At 40.4% G+C, this 20540-nt stretch overlaps 1 protein-coding gene across 2 annotated transcripts in view; it reads left to right on the top strand.

Moving 5' to 3' along the window:
• PDE4D (phosphodiesterase 4D) overlaps nt 1–20540 on the top strand; it is a 356820-nt gene that overhangs the window by 233314 nt on the left and 102966 nt on the right. Inside the window, exons 1-2 of one of the 2 annotated variants that reach the window (XM_071802826.1) lie at nt 5789–5889; nt 6124–6315. In XM_071802826.1, coding sequence (XP_071658927.1) covers nt 5813–5889; nt 6124–6315 — 269 coding nt within the window. In that variant the 5' untranslated portion in view covers nt 5789–5812. Of the gene's footprint in view, nt 1–5788; nt 5890–6123; nt 6320–20540 lie in introns of those variants that run through there. The other variant, XM_071802827.1, reaches the window with a different exon arrangement.

The following is a 20540-nucleotide window of genomic DNA, read 5'->3' on the forward strand; positions in this document are numbered from 1 at the left end:
ATGTCTGGCTAAAAATAGGACAGCCAAAGTCTGCTATTGACTCAGTTTAATGCTTTGTTTATTAATAAGCAACAAAAAGGCCCAAGAGAAGTCATGAAGACATAACAAAAGTACTTGTTCAGTCTACTTAACAAATGTAAAGTGTGTCTGAAATCAGAATTTCACAAAGAAATTATTATAATTATTTGGTGTATTAGCAAGTCTTTGGACAGATTTATGGCTGAATTCAGTAAATCCAGTGAATATATTTAGTGTATGAAGTAAAACAGAGTTTACCTAAAATGTAATGAAAATTCAAGTTCCTACTAGCAGATAATGTCTGTTACAGAGGAAGTGGTTTTAGTCTCTCTCTTCATTTATTCTTTGTACTCCCATCTCTGACTGAGAGCTGTAAAATTAATATAACAGAATCATTGTCCACCTCACACAAAATATTTTCTAATGACGTAGTATCTCAGAAGCCTGTACTTTTTTTAAGAATTGGGTCACAATGGGTGTGATTTCCACAGTAACAGAAATGGTCCGTCCTACTAAAGTAGCCATAACTAATACAGAATAAATCCATCACATCTAAGAGCAAAACTTTAAATTGTCCTGCTTTGATATGAGTTGCATCCCATCTGACAGGGAATGAGCCTTCCCTTACCCTGGGTTTTGTACCAAACAATCCTAAGGATGGGCATACTGTGACCTTTCTCTACCACCCTTCACATCCATGACAGGCTCCACGGACTGAGGTGGCTGACTGCTTTTTTTCATCCCAAGCAATTCAAGTAACAAGTTTGGGGTTTGTATTTGAAGGGATCATCCAGTCCTCCCCTTTCTCCAGTAGCTATAGGCTGCCTCCAAGGGTGGGCTCCTGTCCCACGGCACAAGTGATAAATAGCTTAACTTTTCCTTGGAGAGGTAAATAAAATTTTATTACCTTGCTTTTGCTCTAAATAAGACCCTTCCCAAAGAAAGTGGTGACAAACCAGTTCTGTGATCATTTCAGTGAATTACAGCTGCTATGCCAAATGCACCCATTCAGTGTGATGGTGGAATTATGCTTCCAGTTGAAAATACGGGAAGGAACTTCTGAGAAGTAAGGATGCTAAGATGCGTAGGTAGGTCATAGTGCAGACAGATGGCTGGAGAGATTGCTTGACACTGGAACAATGGACTCCTTTAACTGGGGACAAAATTCGCTCTCCAGAACTTCCTTGTCCCTCTGTAATGTTTAAAGATGGCCTTAGAAGATAAGGTGTCCCTAGAAAATCAATCCATTTGTCTGCAACCTCTCTCCTTTTCCATAGCTTCCAAAATAAGATAAGCTGAAGGTGCAGGGAGACTTCAAAGGGCAACATAATGAGTGCAGTTTGTATTCTTAAAAAATCTAGTAAATTCTTCATTTTTGGATGGAATTTATTTCCTTCCCTCTTCTACTGTTGATGACTTCTCTAGCACAAACAAAATGAAACAAAAACCCCAGACAAAGGACTACCTGATTAAATTGCTAAATTCTCAGTAATAAGAAAGATCAACATTGGAGATTTTCAATGCAACCTTAATTACAAGCTCTTGTGTATATTAGTTATGATGCCATTACTCCTTATGTGACTAAAAGCTACATTTCCTACACAGTTCTTCCCCTTTTTTCTTTTAGCAACCTTTCAGAGAGTAGGAAAGTGTCATTTAAGGACTCAAAAGGAAGTCCAGAAATGGTTTCTTTCACTGTGTAGGGAAGCTGTGCAGTCATTAGCAGTGAAACAGTGCTGCTGAGATCCAGGATCCAGAACCTCTCCTGTCCTTGCCACAGTTTCCTTCTACTGCCTGAAGCAAATAATCTTCCTAAAGGCTGCTTGTGATGTTATTACTTCTTTCTCTGTAAGGAGCACAGGGAAGATCAGCCATGAAAGTGTAAAAGTTGCTCCATAGAGTTCATCACCTTTATCCCCATCTCAGTACAGTGTCTGGATGATAGACAGTGGGCCAGACATGCAAACACAATGAATAGCCAAAAAAGGAAAAAAGGCTAAACTTTCATCTCATGTCATGTTTGCTATCACTGAACACTGAATAAGGCAGGCTCTAAGGATAAACAGTATCCACTAATATCATAAAACATTTTGTCAAAACACAGACACAAAAGTTGCTGAATTAGGACTGGCTTTTCATAGCTTTAGCATCTCTGGAGTTGCAGCAAAGCTCTTTGAACTTAGAAAATTCTGTGATGTGTGCTGTGCCAAATGCTTATGTCAGCAAAAGTGGCTTCAGTTTGCATGTGTTGTGCAAAGTGCCCAAAGCTGGCTGCAGAACAACAGTGGAAAATTCTGTCTTTAAATGGCCACTTTCTGCCTGTGAAATGCTAACAAAACAGTTCCTGTGCCTTCCATAACAACTTCCATGCTCTTTGTTTTCCAAAGACCATCCTCCAACAAAAGTGTTAGGAGGCTGAGGAACACACTAGGAAGATAATAACTTTGGGTTTGTCATTGAACGTGCACTTTTCAATTCACAGCATATTCTTGCTGTGGCTTAAAACTTAGCAGGAGTGGAAAGATAAATATGAAGCAAGCACAACTGACTACTGCAATTTCTGTGCAGGCAAATTAGAGAGTCTATCCTATTTAGGTATCATAAACTTAATTTTTATCAGTGTATGCAGTAAGAACAAGACAAACTTGTCTGAAAGTCTTCAGTTCCCCATTCTGTTTCTCTGTTTGACACAGTGTGATCTTCAGTGCTATTTCTTGCAAATAAGACTTGTGATTCAGGCAAAGGAAAAATTTATTTGATTTTCAGATAATAACACATTTTTCACTTAAATTTCTATAACCTTTTGTATCTGAAAGTGTTAACAAATATCACAGTAAGTAAGAGCTAAACAAGACACTTAACTGCTGTAGCATTTTAGAAACTTTTTAATATAAACATACATTTCTGGCAAACCAGTGCTTTATGCACATTCCTCTTTGGCTGTAGAACTAAACATTTTTTTTCCTGATGCATATTTACATAAAAGATGTTTTTTTTGAGCAGTATGAACCAAATCCTAGCTGATATATTTGGAACCCGTTCATTACTTTTGACAGCCATCTAGTGGACACAACACAGTATCACAGGATAAAATTGCTGGCAAAGCAGTCATGTTCAAGTTCTGCACATACTTGTAGTTATCTGGTGTGCAAATCCAGCTGATGAAACTGTAATTTTATCTAAGCGAATTTTAAATGTTAAACGATCACTATTTTGTAATCATGACAGTGAAATCATTTGTAGAAGATTGCCTTAGTTTCTGACTGAGAGAAATAAGACTTGTAATAAAATATTCATATCATGCCCACAAAAGGTGGGTGAAGAAAATAAAACAAAACTGCAAACAAAACAGCATGTTCTTTCAGTTCAATAAAATACTTTTTAATTGGTGGAATAGGTGAGTCCACTGTTAAAGAAATTAATTTAATAGTCACTAGTTAATGAAAATTTTCCTACTGTGAGACACTTACATGTGCCTTCATTTATTTCTCTCATACTTTTAACTTTTACTTCAGAGGTTTCAGGCAAGCTTATATATATTTTAAGTGATACTGCCATTGCAGAAGTTAGTCTTATTGAGCACAGGAGTAAACAATCCTCTTCCATTTTATCTAAAATTTGATGAAAGATCTGCCTGCTGCTCTCAATAGAAAAACAAAACATACGGCCTGTTTGTTGTTTAAGAGTCTGTTTGTTCTTGCAGCTTTTAAAAGAAAAAAAGTATTTAGGCAATGAAATAGAAGTATTAGGAATTTGGATAGAGTGAGCTCATGGATGTTCCAAACCCTTCACTGGCAATGTAAGTATTTTATGCTCCTGGAATACTCAGGACTTCAAACTCAAAAGATATTGATTGCTAGTGAATAATAGTAGTCATGCTAGTAGTAATGGCAATATGGTTATTCACTTATGTCACTATAAGCTGCCAAGGGTGTTTCACTGTAGTATTCATGCTATCTTGCCCTTTTGAATATGTTTTTCAGTATTTTCTATGAGCAGATTTAACAATGATCTCAAAGATGCAATGAACAGGGAAAATGAAATGCAATGAGGAGCTTTGCATTATCCAAAAACATCCAGAAACCTGGTGGCAGAACTCTCATTTAATGTTTTATGGATTAAGCTTTGTTAGCTTGAGATTAATAATTTTGTGTAGTACTAGTAAATTTTAGGATACAGAAAAACTATTCAGGCATAGTCAAAAGTAATCAAATTTGGGAAGAAGTATATGTGTTAGGATTTATTGGCAGTGAATTGTTCTGAAAACTATGGTGAAGAGAGGATTGAGTTGCTAAGCTCTCTTGAAGTTTAATACCATTTTCTGAATATTTAAAACAAAAACAATGCTTTTTACATTCAAACAGTGAAAGGTGAATACAAAATAAATAATATAGTCTGAAAGCAGCAGAAGTCCTGAAGTTCCAGGAATATGTGCAAAGTAACAGTGAAACAATGAAATAAAACAGGAAGCCAGGATCCATTCTCTGCCAGACAATGGGCATCTCTGCCAAAATAGGCAATACATGTTTATTTGATTAGTTCATTTAACAAAGATAAAAAGGCGACGGGAATGCTGTTGCTTCACTAAAACATCAAAGCAGCACCCTCCCTGCAACCTCAGATCAATGGTAGATAACAGAAAGAATCAAGGTAATGAAGAGTAGTATGTACCTGCTGTGACACCTGTGCCAGGCTGAAGGCTAATCAGCTGCTGACATGCACTGTATGTTTTCTCTTCCGCTGTCATTAGATATTTTGAAAACCAGTGGGTGTCCTTTACATGAACACTTTTTTTTTCTTTCCAAAATTAGTACTTTAGATGGTTTTATTACAAATACATATTATGATGTTAACACTCATATTTGACAAGTCATGTGAAAGATCCTCTGTTCATCCCTCATTCATAAATGCTGTAGCACTACTATTTAAGTTCCCATTAGTGAGGAAAATGAGCCCAAGTAGCTATAAAACAACATCCTATGTGCGTCTTTCCTACTCTGCTGTAAAACTAAAACTGATCTTTGGTTTTAGAGACATAACCAATTAGGGAAACAAAAGTCATCTTCCACTTCTGGCTGGAAAAAATGTGCTCCATCCCATCAGATTGGAGACATAATCTTGCTAATCCACACATTTGTAACCTCTCAGATTGCATACCACAACACATTGAGTCTAAAATGGAGCCACATTCTCTGAAAAGGTTCCATATGGAACCAAATGCAGCTGTCAGGCTGCTAAGCAACACGTGTTGCCATGAGCACGTCCTCCCAGCACTGCCCACCCTGTGCTAGTTTCTTACTGATGGCAGACTCCCATTCAAGGTCTTTGCACTGTTTTTCAAAGCTGTTTCGGGAAACATCATAGACTACCTGAAAGAGCATCTTCTCTCTCCTCTTTCTTTCTCTCCTCTTGCCATTCAGCCTCTCATGACGGCAGTGTTCCCTAGGAATTATAAGCCTGTTTACCACTCTTAGTACCAAATAGCTAGAAGTGCTGGATCTAAACTGTGTAGTTTAAAGACACGAATAGCTGCAGAGGTCATGCTGCTTGGCAGTGAGCAAAGAACTAATTTCTTGAATCTGTTTGTAAAATAGAAACTAATGCATGCAAACATGCCCAAGTACACACACACACCATAATCCCACCCCAGTACTTTGTTTATTGCGATAAGACGAAATGTGTTCTTGAAATATTTGGGTGGTGACAAAATATTAGGTTGAGTACTTGATAATGAAAGAGGCCTCAGCTGCCTGAACAGTGGGAGACAAGATAATGAGAGTCCGGCTCAGGAGAGATGGGGCCTGAGGAAGAACACAACGAAACATCGTGTTTTCTCAGTTGTGGAGATCATGGATACTCTGCAGGCAAACTGTAAGGCTTCCTGTATTCCTAATAGTGGTGGTTTTTTTCCTCTACCAAATTTCTTTCTCTTCAGGATTGTTCATTTTTGTGATCAGCAGTGTGCCTTCATTTTTCACTTAGTAGCTGTCTTTACTACCCCGTTATTATCAAGAAGTAATTACTAGTGATAAACTTATCAAGAGTGTGTGTATTTCAAAACTCTTATGTCAGTGGCATGAATATTTTTCTCTTTTCTTTTTGCAGTTTCGATGTAGACAATGGTACATCATCAGGACGAAGTCCCTTGGATCCCATGACGAGCCCTGGATCAGGGCTAATTCTTCAGGCAAATTTTGTCCACAGTCAACGTAGAGAGTCTTTCCTTTACCGGTCAGACAGTGACTATGATCTTTCTCCAAAGTCCATGTCCAGGAACTCCTCCATCGCTAGTGATATGTAAGTACATTATAAAATATCTATAGCCTATGTTTTGTCCTCTGTTTTAAGATTTTTCCAGCAACAAGAAACGTATTTTGTAATCACTTGTGCTACTGAAGTCATGGAAAATTGTCTGTTTATTTCTTTAATTAAGCTTGTATATGCTTCTGCACTTTCTGAAAGTAAGGATATTGTAAGGGTGTATTTAATGTGCTTTGTTAGTTTTGACAGAGTAGTGAAGACAGTCAGTACTGGTGTATCAAAACACTAAGCAGAGTTCTGATTTTCTAGCTATTCTTTTCAAGAGAAGGAATACAAACTCAATTTCTGCTTCTTAATATTCTTAAGAAAATATACTGTGTATTTACACCAGGTATTTCTAGGTTTTTAGAGAAAAGGTTTCCAGCTGGCAGCAATTAATACATTCAAGAGAGGCAAAAATTATTTCAAATACCCTTTTAAATAAAAGGCTTAGTTAGTAAGCTTTGTGCCCAATTTTGTGCCCAATTTTGGTTGAGACAAAATGAGAAAGAAAAAGACCAATCCATCTTGTCTCATCATAAGGAAAAATGCATTTCACCTGCAAATAGTGACCCCTTCTAGCAAATCTTCCGGTAACAGGTAACCTTTCTTTCAGATGGACAATAGTGACAACAGCTTTTAATGTGGCACCTGAGCCAGGATACCATTTGGAAAGACTTTTACATTCTGGGGGGCAACCCAGGTCACTGTGTTGCTTAGATGAGTCATTTCAATTAAGAATTCAATTAGTGCTCCATCCTTGAACTCATAATCCACTTCTGCATTTCCTAGAATTCTGGGTAATATTTCAGTACATGGCCGTAAATTGGATAAACAATTGAATTACCGAGACACTGAGCACACTTTTTTTTTTCCTTTGGATATTTGTATTTATTCTTCCTTTCAAAATTTACTTAAGACACATCTGCGTATAAAATTTATTTTACCTCACATCTGGTTAGATTTTCACAGTCTCCTGTCACAGAGGAACTGTTGTACTAAGAAGGTAAATATTGCTGCCACTGTTTAGAGTGGAAGCACATTAGAAAATGTAAAAGGAAAGTTGTTTTAACCATGAAATATTATTAATGTATCACTAAGCCTAATAATAATAAGCTTAATTATATCACAGAAATAAAGTAAAAGACAGCCAAGGAATGAAAGTGGGGAAAGTTTACAAGGATAGTGAGGGGAAAAGAAGAAAGGAAAGAAGGAAAGAGAGAGGGGAGAGGGAGAGAGAAAGAGGGAGGGGAAAAAGAAGGGGAAAAGGGAAGGAAAGGGGGGGAAAGGGGAGGAAAGGATAGGAGAGGAGAGATAGGAAAGAAGGGAAGGGAAGGGAAGGGAAGGGAAGGGAAGGGAAGGGAAGGGAAGGGAAGGGAAGGGAAGGGAAGGGAAGGGAAGGGAAGGGAAGGGAAGGGAAGGAAAGGAAAGGAAAGGAAAGGAAAGGAAAGGAAAGGAAAGGAAAGGAAAGGAAAGGAAAGGAAAGGAAAGGAAAGGAAAGGAAAGGAAAGGAAAGGAAAGGATACCACAAATCTCTTTATATATGGTTTCAAGGAGAAACTGGATGTACTCGTGGAAGAGAAACTCACTGAAGATTATTAAAATAGAGAAACCACTCTGGTTCAGGACATTGCTAAATGAGGTGGAAGCTGGAAGAGTTGCCAGGGGAAGTATCACACAAATTTTAGATTACTCCCAAATTATCCTATTTCCCTTTTGCATCTATCTACATGCTTAATTTGATGTACTGCATGTTTCTTAAGCACAAGCAAAATACATTACACAACATACACATAATTCAAATAATGTAGATTAGTTAATTGTACATAACAGTTTAACTTAGTATCTCCTGATTCTTCAGTACTTGAGTTACCAATCTCAATATTTTATTTTCTAAAGCAAAATAGAAAGCAAAAGGCATTCATCTTTTATTTGGAAGGGGTATAACATAAAGATTTCTGGCATTTCCATTACTCTCAAATAGTGTGTTTACAATAATACATTCCACTTCAGTATCAGCAGATAAAACAGCAACAAGATTTTACTCAAGTATGGGATGTCATGATCAAAGACACCCAGTGGATGGCAGTGCTAAAGTACTGAATTCAACATTCTGTCATTATTTATTATTTGTGCTGCTGCAGCAGCTCTGATCTCCAGCCGAGGAAGGCAATATGGTCATGCTCAAGTCTTTGCAAACCCAAGATGAAACGATGGGGTCTGCCATGCAGAACTTAAAAGTTGAAGCATAAGATGATAATGGAGAGACTAGTACAGTCAGATGCTGTCCACAGGAGAAGTTACAACGTGGGTCCCTATGCCCAGAGTAGTAAACCTCACAGAGCAAGTGAAGAGAGTTTCACTCAGTGAGGTGAGATGGAAAGGGACAGAAACATGAGCAGAGAAGGGGAAATGGAACGTTTTTTAAAAAACGAAGAGACTAAAGTATATTTAAAAGTGAGGAGCCATTTTAGCTAAGGAAAAGAATAAAAGATGGGATGAGTGCAAAGTTGCTCAGATGAGAGAAGGTTAGTGGAACAAATCTGGGTGCAGTTACAGCACTGAAAGAGGCAGAAAAAGCAGCTGCCTGGTAAAAAATGAAAATAAAAAGGGGTGCAAGTCAGTAACATATTCTTTTCAATTTTCTCTTGGAAGAAATAGCATGGTCCTAGTGAAGAAGAAAGGCAGAACATGAGATGATATGAAGAGGTAAGAAAAAGCCATTCAAGATTTTGAACTGGAGAGGCAGGTAGTTTAGACAGAAAGATGTAAGGTCCAAGGCAGAAGAAGACAGATGCATTGTGAAGCTTGGCTATGGGAATTCCAGCATAGGGACGCAAGAGAAAGTGAATGGGCAAGTCAGTAAGGATAAGCGAGCCAATATGAGGCACTACAGGGCAGGATCTGTGATGAGACAGGAAAACAAGTTTAAAGGGAAGAAGAATAAAGAACAGAAAACAACACTACAATCAAAGCCCTCAACAGCACTGTTGCAACACAGAGGAAAAAAGAAACAAGCTAGCTGAAAGATGAGCAAAATCATCGGTGTTGTACTGGAAGAAATGTCAGGTTTATGTTTGAAGACATCAGTGAAGCAGAGAGCCTTGAACATGGGTGTCTTGCAGAAGTGACCTGATTACTTCTGAATGTATTATATCTAGGGGTAAAGGTGTGTGACAATAAGCATTCCTTAAGTCTACCCTTTTTGCATTTCCACAGAACACAGCTTGGAGGCAACATCCTGGTCTTTCCAGGACTTGGCCAGCTGAATATCACTCGGTAAAAAAAAAGAGACTGGATGGGGAGTTTTATGGGCTTCTTTGGAGAGTTTCAGCACTGTTTCCTCAATCAGGGCCAATATCAGTGTAAGCTATAATTAGTATAATTACAGGAAATATTCACATTTCTGTTAAACCTTGCTTCCATCTTTTAAGCACCAGAACACAGCCAAGGAGCACTGACCATAGGGACCTGCAGGGTCGTTAGCTTGCTGATCTGCTAAATGTCCAAATGGTCACCAGTACAGCCATTCCCCAAACCGGCCAGCCCACTGCTATTCTGCCAATACCTTCCATAGATAGCATCATCCTTCTGCCACTATCCCTGGTAAAACAAGTGTCAAGAAGATGCAATTTACTCCAGGACTTTTTTCTCTAGAATTACAGTATTATCCTATCTTCTCCTAGAGGACATGCTACTTTGTAGACTGTATTTGAATGTATCTGTAAACCTTGGCTCCACATTTACCAAAACAAAACCAAAACCACCTCTTTGAATAATAAAACCCAAATGTGAACTACTTGAGAACAAAGGGAACCTCTGTACTCTGATAAACATGGATACTGACAGAGATTTGGATTGTTTTGTCAGGATGAATTATGCTCTTCTTCAACAGCTGGAGAAATACTTGGGATGAGGGGGTGTATTTTTTCCCAAAATAAATGTAATTTTGTGAAGAATAAAGAATAAGAGAATTATTCTGGCTGCAGAAATTACCTTAAATAAAGGGAAATTCCAAGGTAGGGAGTTACCTTATTTATCAGTGACTGGCAGGTCTAGTCTTGACCTGAAGCTGCAAACAAACTGAAACATCGCTTTAACTGACATGTGGAATAGCTGCCAGAGAAAAGGATTTTTGAGGTAAACTCACACACATTTTCCAGTTCTCAACAGTCTGCTTAACTTTTTAAAAACTGCACTGTATTCAATCTGAATCTAATTTACAAAGAGAATGTACTTTAACGTAATGGGAGACAAAGATGGCAAACCTGGACAGTTAATACCATTCACCTGAGCCTTTAATATACCAATAAAATCATGAAATGAAGATAAATTTTCTCATACGGAACAAGAAGCCAAATTACTAGTGATACAGCTTATTCCTCTATTTCTGAGCCAGAAAGGCCTGGATTTATTCATAAAATACTGTGACTATGCATCTGAAGTTAGGGAGAAAAAAAAAATGCTTTTCCCTGAAAGGTTCTGGCCAAGACTCTAGGAGAGCACAAAAGACATGCAGTTACTAAGCAGAGTAATTGCACTTCAGGTTAACAAACTAGAAATAATTGCATTCCTTTCTAGATAAACTACTGTTGAAATTTCTCACAATTCATCAGATTATTTTCTCAGAATCTGTGATATTACTATATGGAAGACCCAAAAACAGCTATGTAAACTTCAAAGTCCAGCCTACTTTAAAAAACTAGTTTAAGATGCATTTTCTCTGTGTATTTCATCCTAGAAACAATTTTTAATGAAAAAATATAGTGAAGTGCTTGAGACATTTATTTGTCCATGGAAAGAAACGTACTTGCATGTTTTTATCAAAAATAGGCCAAATATTTTGCGTCATTTGGTTCACTTTTTTGTTCCTAAGACCTTTAAATTGAATAAGTCTGCAGGTTGCAGTTTAAATTAAGCTAAATAATCAGTAAGTAATTTAAAATATTTTAGAGTTCTAAAGAGAAACATTTTGAAGAAAGACCACTGTGTCCTTTCCATTTGCTTGGAACATTTTACAAATGGAATCTAAAACAAGAGCTCAGTTATATCTGCTTTGCTTAGATTTAAATAATAAGTTTGCACTAACTTCATTTGTTGATCAGTAATTGTTACACTGTAAACAAAAAGAAAATATTTTCACATTGAGAAGGATTCATCCAATCTATTTTTTAATTCAGATTATTCTAAGTTATTCTAATATGCATTTATATTGTTATTGAATCGGGATATTTTTTGGTGAAATACAAATTGATTTTATCTTATATTCAGACAACACAGAATCATTATTGGGTTTATATCCAAATGCTAAAACCTAATAATTTTCCAAATTATGTGTGTTAAACACATCACTTCCCCTTCCAACACTTTTAACATATCAGGCTTTTTTTTTACCCTTCACTGGCAATAATGGGTGTTTGAAACAAAATGGCAAGTTACTGTTCCTATGCTAAACAAAACAGACTGAATTCCTAAACCCCTTCAGTCAAAGGTGTGATGTTATTAAAAACACGGTACCAAAACCAATCCTTAGCTGGGATTTCAGCTGAATCACATCACCACTCACTTCTAGGCTTGCTGCAGTGGAGGGGAAAGCACATGGGTGTGTTTTGTGTGTGCTCATGTGTGCATGAGATATTGAAGGATGGGAGCAGTGTAGAGAAAGGGACCTTTGTGAAGAGGGACTCAAATTTTTGGGGGATGTCTCTTAGACTGGTTTTCTAGCTCAGTCATCACTTACATGCACAGTCTGAATTTATTACACAACCCAGAAGAACATTAGTTCTTATTTCATCCCTCAGGGCACAAAGAACACTGTGTATTCTTGCTAATGTTGTGTTAGCTGTAGAGTTTGTTCCTTGAAAATGGACAATCTGAAATTCTAATGGGTTTGCCTTGTTTTTGTTCAAGTCTTCTTAGATATGTACATTTAGGGGCCTCCGAATTAGGTTAAGGGACACTTTTTTCTAAACCTTGAAGCTGAGACAATCTTCCTGTGGCTGGCTGAGAGGAAGCTGACTCCGGCTGGGTACTTACCTTAAGCAGGTGCTGTTCTCAGCAGCTCTGCCCTCATTTCTTTGAGAGGAAATCTTTCAGCCTGTATCAGCAGGAGATTCACAGGGAAACTCATGTATTCTTATTCTTCAGAAGTAACACAATCATATCAGTTCTCAACACTTAAGCGTAAGGGGACAAGCAAGTAAGCAAATATCTCCTGCTTAAAAACAGTTCAAGGTAATACATTTTACTTTTATTTGCAACAAGCTAAGAGTTTATGTGTGTTAGCTAATCCAATCAAAACTGATTAATAGTAACTCATTAAGCTGCACTAACTTGATTCCTTCCACCAATGTGTGCACACCCACTCACTAATTTTCTCTAGCTCCAGCAGAAAACAAACCTATCCTTTAGTCACTGATGCTTGTTTCTTTGGCAGCCTTGCTTAGAGGTAAAATATAATTTCTGTTGTATGAGCAGTCCAGCAATAAAACTGCTGAATTGTTCTGAACTCTTCTGATTTAGTTCAGCTCTTTTCTGGTTCAAAGTCTTACAACCTCTGGCTTATACCAGCCCCTCCCTTAACACGTAAACCAAACTGCTGCACTGCTGTAGCTTCTTTTCCCTTGCCGTTGCCCCAGTGATTCTCAACCAGACTGCTGTATCACCTATGCCAGTGAAACAGTCTGGCAAGTCCATTTGCTGTTTATCTTTAGGACTGAATAATTCTCTGTCAGAATTAATGCAGGGCAGTTGCTCAGAGCCATCCACTATTCACACAGAATCACAGAACATTAGGGATTGGAAGGAACTTGGAAAGATCATCTAGTCCAATTCTCCAGTCAGAGCAGGAATATCTAGATCAGATTACACAGTAATGCATCCAGGTGGGTTTTGAATATTCCACAACCTCCCTGGGCAGCCTGTTCCAGTGTTCTGTCACCCTCACTGTGAAGAAGTTTCTTCTCATATTGAAGTGGAACCTTCTGTGTTCCAGTTTGCACCCATTGCCCTTTGTCTTATCATTGGTTGTCACTGAGAAGAGCCTGGCTCCATCCTCATGACACTCAACCATTATTGATAAACATTAATGAGGTCACCCCTCAGTCTCCTCCAAGCTAAAGAAACCCAGCTCCCTCAGCCTTTCCTCATATGGGAGATGCTCCACTCCCTTAGTTATCTCCATGGCTCTGCGCTGGACTCTCTCCAGCAGTTCTCTGTCCTTCAGCTGAGGGGCCCAGAACTGGACACAATATTCCAGATATTGTCTCACCAGGGGAGAGTAGAGGGGAGGAGAACCTCTCTTGGCCTACTAACCACCCCGCCTTCAAATACACCCCAGGATGCCATTGGCCTTCCTGACCACAAAGACAGAGTGCTGGCTCATGGTCATCCTGCTGTCCACCAGGACCCCCAGGTCCCTTTCCCCTACGCTGCTCTCCAGCAGGTTGTTCCCCAATTTATACTGGATCCTGGGGTTGTTCCTGCCCAGATGCAAGACTAGACACTTTCCTCTGTTATATTTCATCAAATTTCTCTGCGCCCAACTCTCCAGCCAATCCAGGTGTCGCTGGATGGCAGCACAGCCTTCTGGCTTGTCAGCCACTCCTTCCAGTTTGGTGTCATCAGCAAGCTTACTGGCAGTGCACTCTATTCCCTCTTCCAAGTAATTGATTAATATATTGAATAATACCAGTCCCAGTACCGACACTTGAGGCACTCCACTAGATACAGACCTCTAACTAGACTCTGCCCCAATTATCACAACTCTCTGGCTTCTTTCTTTCAGCCACTTCACAGTCCACCTCACTACCCAATCATCCAGACCACACGTCCTCAGTTTAGCTGTGAGGATGCTGTGGGAGGATGCTTTACTGAAATCAAGATAGACCATATCCACTGCTTTACCATCATCTGTCCACCTGGTTATGTCTTCATAAGAGGCTATGAGGTTGGTTAAGTGTGACTTCCCCTTGATGAAGCCATGTTCACTGCTCCTAATGACCCTCTTATCCTTGATATGCCCTGAAACAGTGTCAACAATAAGTTGTTCCATCACCCTTCTGAGGATGGTGATGAGACTGACAAGTCTATAGTTACCTGGGTCCTCCTTCTTGCCCTTTTTGAAGTCTGGTGTGACATTTGCTTTCCTCCAGTCCTCAGGCACCTCTCCCATTCCCCATGACTTACTAAGGATGATGTAGAGTGGCCTAGCAATGACCTCAGCCAGCTCCCTCAGCACTTGCAGGTGCACCCAATCAGGACCCATGGATTTATGGATGTCCAGATTGCTTAACTGGTCCCTAATGCAGTCCTCATCAACCGAGGCAAACTCCTCCATTGTTCTGACTCCCTCTGGGGCTTCAGGGGCACGAGGCTCCTTGAGACAGCCTCCAGCAGAGTAGACAGCAACAAAGAAGGCATTCAGTAACTCTGACTTCTCTGTATCTTCTGTCACCAGGGCACCCACCTCATTCATCAGTGGACCTACATTGCCTCTGGTGTTAGGTTTATCTGCAGTATATTTGAAGAAGCTCTTTCTGTTGTCCTTGACCCCTCTCACCAGGTTTAATTCTAAGGAGGCCTTAGCTTTTCTAATTGCCTCCCTACATCCTCTGACAACAGCGTTGTATTCTTCTGAAGTGGCCAGCCCCTCTTCCCATGATCTGTAGCCTCTCCTCTTCCACTTGAGTTTGCCCAGCAGTTCCCTGTTTAACCAAGCAGGTCTCCTGGCTCCCTTCCTTGACCTGTTGGGATGCTCTGATCTTGAGCTTGGAAGAAGCAGTCCTTGAATGGTAACCAACTCTCTTGAGCCTCTGTCCCTTCAAATACCCTCTCCCATGGGATTTCACTAGCAATTGCTTGAAAAGGCCAAAGTTGGCCCTACTGAAGTCCAGGGTTGCAATTCTGCTTGGTATTCTGCTCCTGCCACATGAGATCCTGAACTCCGCCATCTCATGGTCACTGCAGCCAAGGCAGCCCTCAACCTTTACTGCTTCAACCAGACCCTCCTTGTTAGTGAGCAATGCTCCTCTCCTAGTTGGCTCCTCCACCATTTGTATCAGGAAGTTATTATCATCAATGCACTGGAGGAACCTCCTGGACTGTGGATGGCTGACTGAGTAGTCCTCAGAATCACGGAATTGACTGGGTTGGAAAAGACCTCAGAGATCATCAAGTCCAACCCTTGGTCCAACTCCAGTCCATTTACTAGATCATGGCACTAAGTGCCATGTCCAATCTCAGTTTAAAAACCTCCAGGGATGGTGAGTCCACCACCTCCCTGGGCAGGCCATTCCAATGCGTGACCACTCTCTCTGTAAAGAATTTCTTTCAAATATCCAGCCTAAATTTCCCCTGGCAGAGTTTAAGCCCATGCCCCCTTGTCCTATTGCTAACTGCCTGGGAGAAGAAACCAAGCCCCACCTGACTATAACTTCCCTTCAGGTAGTTATAGAGAGTGATGAGGTCACCTCTAAGCCTCCTCTTCTCCAGACTAAACAACCCCAGCTCCCTCAGCCTCTCCCCATAGGTCTTGTGTTCAAGTCCCTTCACTAGTCTTGCTGCTCTTCTCTGGACCTGCTCCAGCACTTCAATGTCTTTCCTGAACTGAGGGGCCCAGAACTGAACACAATACTCCAGGTGTGGCCTCACCAATGCAGAGTACAGGGGAAGGATCACTTCCCTTGTTCTGCTGACCACGCTATTTTTGATACAGCAAATATCAGGGTAGTTAAAATCCCCCACAATAACCAGGGCCTGTGACTGTGAGGCTGCACATCATCCTGGCATCCTTCTGTAATGGCCCACTACATTAGTACCTACAGGATTTCCTCAGGCAGATACCAAGTCAGTTGTGCAAGTGAAGTCACTCTGGAAAATGTTTAAGCATCCTGATCAAGGAAGTAGCTGGGTCTGACACAAGAGGCCTTATCTTCCTTGAACTCTTCCAGAGGTACTGTGATACTTTCATGGGAGGCAGAAGAAGCCTGATAGTATTCCTGTAGTTTATTATATGGAATAGGGAAAAATAGTAATAATTCCTGTGCTTTGAGCTAGTCAGCTGATTCTGATTCGAGCCCATCCAGCAATCCTGAATGAACCTTCTTGATTCAATGGGTCTTGGTTCAGATCACCATCACTGAGACACAATTAGCTGCTCTTGTCACCCAGCAAAGTGTCTTGTTTTTATACTGCTCAAAAATGCAGGTGCAGTGATATGAAGCCAGTGATGCACAGTAAAGTACACAGGTAACTAGATAATACTTCTTGATACTGCCTGGACTAAATCTCAAAATACTGATTTAAAAACACATTGTTATTCAGGGTTTCTTTCCAGTCCTTTAGACTGTAGTGGATGTGTTCATTCTGTCTTTCCAAGCCTTGAGAGAGCTCCTCACCTAGGGTGCTAATGTAGTTCAATTGGAAATAAGATTGTCATTTAGGTGACCTAACACTAATGACTTCAACAGAGTGGACTCCAACTATTCAAAGGTTTCTTTCAAACCTAATAGAGTGTACCTTCAGGAATTGACATGCTAAAAAGCTGGCATGAAAAATTAAAGTACTTTCTTGTACAAAATATCCTGTGTACCTGGAAAGCTCCAAATATGTGGCATATCTTGGTACTCTGGAGACATTCAAAACCCGCCTGGACGCCTTCCTGTGTAACCTCATCTGGGTGTTCCTGCTCCGGCAGGGGGATTGGACTAGATGATCTTCCGAGGTCCCTTCCAATCCCTAACATTCTGTGATTCTGTGTGATTCTGTGTATTAGCCATGTGTAATAAACCACATTTTTCTGAGCTGTCTTTTGGATCTCTGATCATAAAGCAACCAAGTATTGTTTTCTTCATCAACATGCCATAATGGAGTAACTTGATTTGTGGTCCATATGAAGTAAGTTGTGGTGTTTGCAAACACTTATATCTGCAGTATTTGCTAGTGAGATTTGTGCTGGACAAATGTTTTTTCCCATTTGATGTTTTTTCCTAAATCAAACTTGCTTAATTAGATAGTGCAAGGGGAACTACTATAACCAGTCTTTCTTTTGGCTGGGATAATGGTCTTTTCAGGGGTTGTGGCTTTTCCAAGACAATCCTCTTCCATCTGGTTAAGCTCAATTGAAAATAAGTAGGTTGAGCTCTCCAGAACTTCCAATATTATAACAATATTTTTGACTAATTAGGGCAGGCTCTGTTGCTATATTAGAAAGAAATATCAGGAGAACATAACTGCACAGTGTTAAATAAAATGTGTTGTTGAGAAACATTCAGACAATAGTTGATCAGAGTTTGCTTCATTCAGGATCTGATTTCTGTCTACTCTGGGATGGAACAAGTGGTTTCAAGTAGCTCTTCATGAAAATCCTTTAAAGTACATGGTCCAAGAAATAAATAAATGCCCTGAGAAAAGCAGCCCCCTGTCTGTAGTTCATGACTCCATCAACAATTTCAATTGCTTGCTCTCTCAACCCTAAATCCGAACCTGCCCACAGTGTTGCAGACTCTAGCTGCTGCCTTAAATGCCTGATCAGCCTCCAAATGATGCTCAGACTTTCTGTGAATTGCAAATCACTGCCAATTCACTGACTGTCTGGGAAAAGCTTTAATCCAGTTTCTGACAATCTCTATAATGCAGGCATAACACTGAGAGGTGCTGCTTATTCCCAGTCAGCCTTAGCTTTTGGAGCCAGGCCAGAGCTATCTCATATTAGGATTAAAAAAAAGTTTCAAAGTCTTTGGAAATTGAGATGACTTGACTTAAACACTATTCCTGAAGAATAAACTAGCTTGGAGAGCTGTGATTTCTGACTCTGCAAAATCAATATCACAAACCAACCCCTCTGGGTTTTCCAAACACAGATGATGATAAAATGCAAGCTACATGTAGCACCCCTCCTGTTCACTGTCCTTTGAGCACAGCTTCTGCTGGCTAATATCATTACAGGATGTTTCTATCACTGTAACACAGCACAACCTAGAATCTGATTTAATTTCTGCTAAAAACTGAATCTGGGAAGTACGCATGTGTTCAGCATACCTAATTCATATGTTTCTTATGTATCTATTTGGCTGCACCTATAAAATCTTATTTGGGAAAAAAAAAAAAATCCTAGCAATTAGGGTAATTACAGTATCACAGTATGTTTGGGGTTGGAAGGGACCTCAAAAGATCATCTAATCCAATCCCCCTGCTGGAGCAGGAACGCCTAGGTGAGGTCGCACAGGAACATGTCCAGGCGGGTTTTGAATGTCTCCAGAGTAGGAGACTCCACAGCCTCCCTGGGCAGCCTGTTCCAGTGCTCTGCCACCCTCACTGGGAAGAAGTTTTTTTCTCAAATTTAAGTGGAACCTCTTGTGTTCCAGCTTGATCCCAATACCCCTTGTCCTATCATTGTTTGCCACCGAGAAGAGCCTGGCTCCATCCTCGTGACACTCACCCTTTATGTATTTATAAACATTAATAAGATCACCCCTCAGTCTCCTCTTTTCCAAACTAAAGAGACCCAGCTCCCTCAGCCTTTCTTCATAAGGGAGGTGCTCCACTCGCTTAATCATCTTTGTTGCCCTACACTGGACCCTCTCCAGGAGTTCCCTGTCCTTCTTGAACTGAGGGGCCCAGAACTGGACACAATATTCCAGATGGGGTCTCACCAGGGCAGAGTAGAGGGGAAGGAGGACCTCTCTCAATCTGCTAACCACCCTCCTTGTAATACATCCGAGGCTGCCATTGGCCTTCTTGGCCACAAGGGCACAGTGCTGGCTCATGGTCATCCTGTTGTCCACCAAGACCCCCAGGTCCCTTTCCCCTCCTCTGCTCTCTAACATGTAATTTCCCAACCTATACTGGAACCTGAGTTTGCCCAGCAGTTCCCTGTTTAACCAAGCAGGTCTCCTGGCTCCCTTCCTTGACTTCCTATGTGTCAGGATGCTCTGATCTTCAGCTTGGTAGGAACAATCCCTGAACACTAATCAACTATCTTTGGCCTCTTCACCTATAAGCAGCCTTGGCCATGTGATTTCCCCTAACAAATGTTTGAAAAGGCCCAGGTTTGCCCTACTGAAGTCCAGGGTTGCAATTCTGCTTGGTATTCTGCTCCTGCCACATGAAATCCTGAACTTCACCATTTCATGGTCACTGCAGCCAAGGCAGCCCTCAATCTTTACCGCTTCAACCAGACCCTCCTTGTTAGTGAGGATGAGATCCAGCAGTGCACCTCTCCTAGTTGACTCCTCCACCATTTGCATCAAAAAATTATCGTCAATGCACTGGAGGAACATCCTGGGCCGTGGCTGACTGGCTGAGTAGTCCTTCCAGCAAACATCAGGGTAGTTAAAATCCCCCACAACAACCAGGGCCTGTGACTGTCAGGTTGCTCTCAGCTGTCTGTAGAAGGCCTTGTCAACTTCCTCATCCTGACCTGTTGGCCTGTAATAGACACCCACAACAGTAGCACCCCTACCAGCCTGCCCCTTAATTCTCACCCATAGACTCTCAACTTGCTCTTCCATCTGTGCCTGAACAGAACTCAATACATTGTAGTTGCTCTCTCACATAAAGAGCAACTCCACCACCTCGCCTTGCTGGCCTGTCTTTCCTGAGAAGGACATAGCCATCCATGACCACATTCCAGTCGTGTGTGCTTAGTTTGTTAATACGTGTCCTCAAGATCACTCATTTAGTATTCTTCATGTGTGACTAGAAAGCCTTAATCTGAGTTTACTATGGTCTCTACAGAGACAAAACCTACTCAAGACTTTTCCTGCAAAGATCCACACTGACAAGAGCATACTCACATTTCTGGTGGTCTCAAAGTCTGGGACTCTCTTCTTCTTCATGGATGTCTTGACTTTTTCTGACCACATTAAAAAAAGATCCTCTCCTTTTTAACTCTATCCTAGTAGGTCTGAAGAATGTCTCTCTAGCTACTCCTCTTATTAGATTATTATATTAAATCATCTCAACCTAATTAAGAAATAAATGTTATGCAGTCACCCTGTCTATCCTTGTGTTAATCTTTCTCCCTGTTTCTGTGCCTGCCCATGCATGCATCTCTAAGTTCTTTTTTTAGTGGGGGCAAAGTTAATTACTGTCCTTTCATTGGGGTAGAAGAGACAAATTAATGCCAATCTTGAGGAAAGGAAGCGAAATTTTTGTACTTTTTATTTGGTAACAGTCAGATGAAGATGTTCATCTAACTTCTGATTTAGCTTAGCACTTTC

The sequence above is a fragment of the Patagioenas fasciata genome, chromosome Z, assembly GCF_037038585.1.
Source record: "Patagioenas fasciata isolate bPatFas1 chromosome Z, bPatFas1.hap1, whole genome shotgun sequence".
Classification (NCBI taxonomy): Eukaryota; Metazoa; Chordata; class Aves; order Columbiformes; family Columbidae; genus Patagioenas; species Patagioenas fasciata.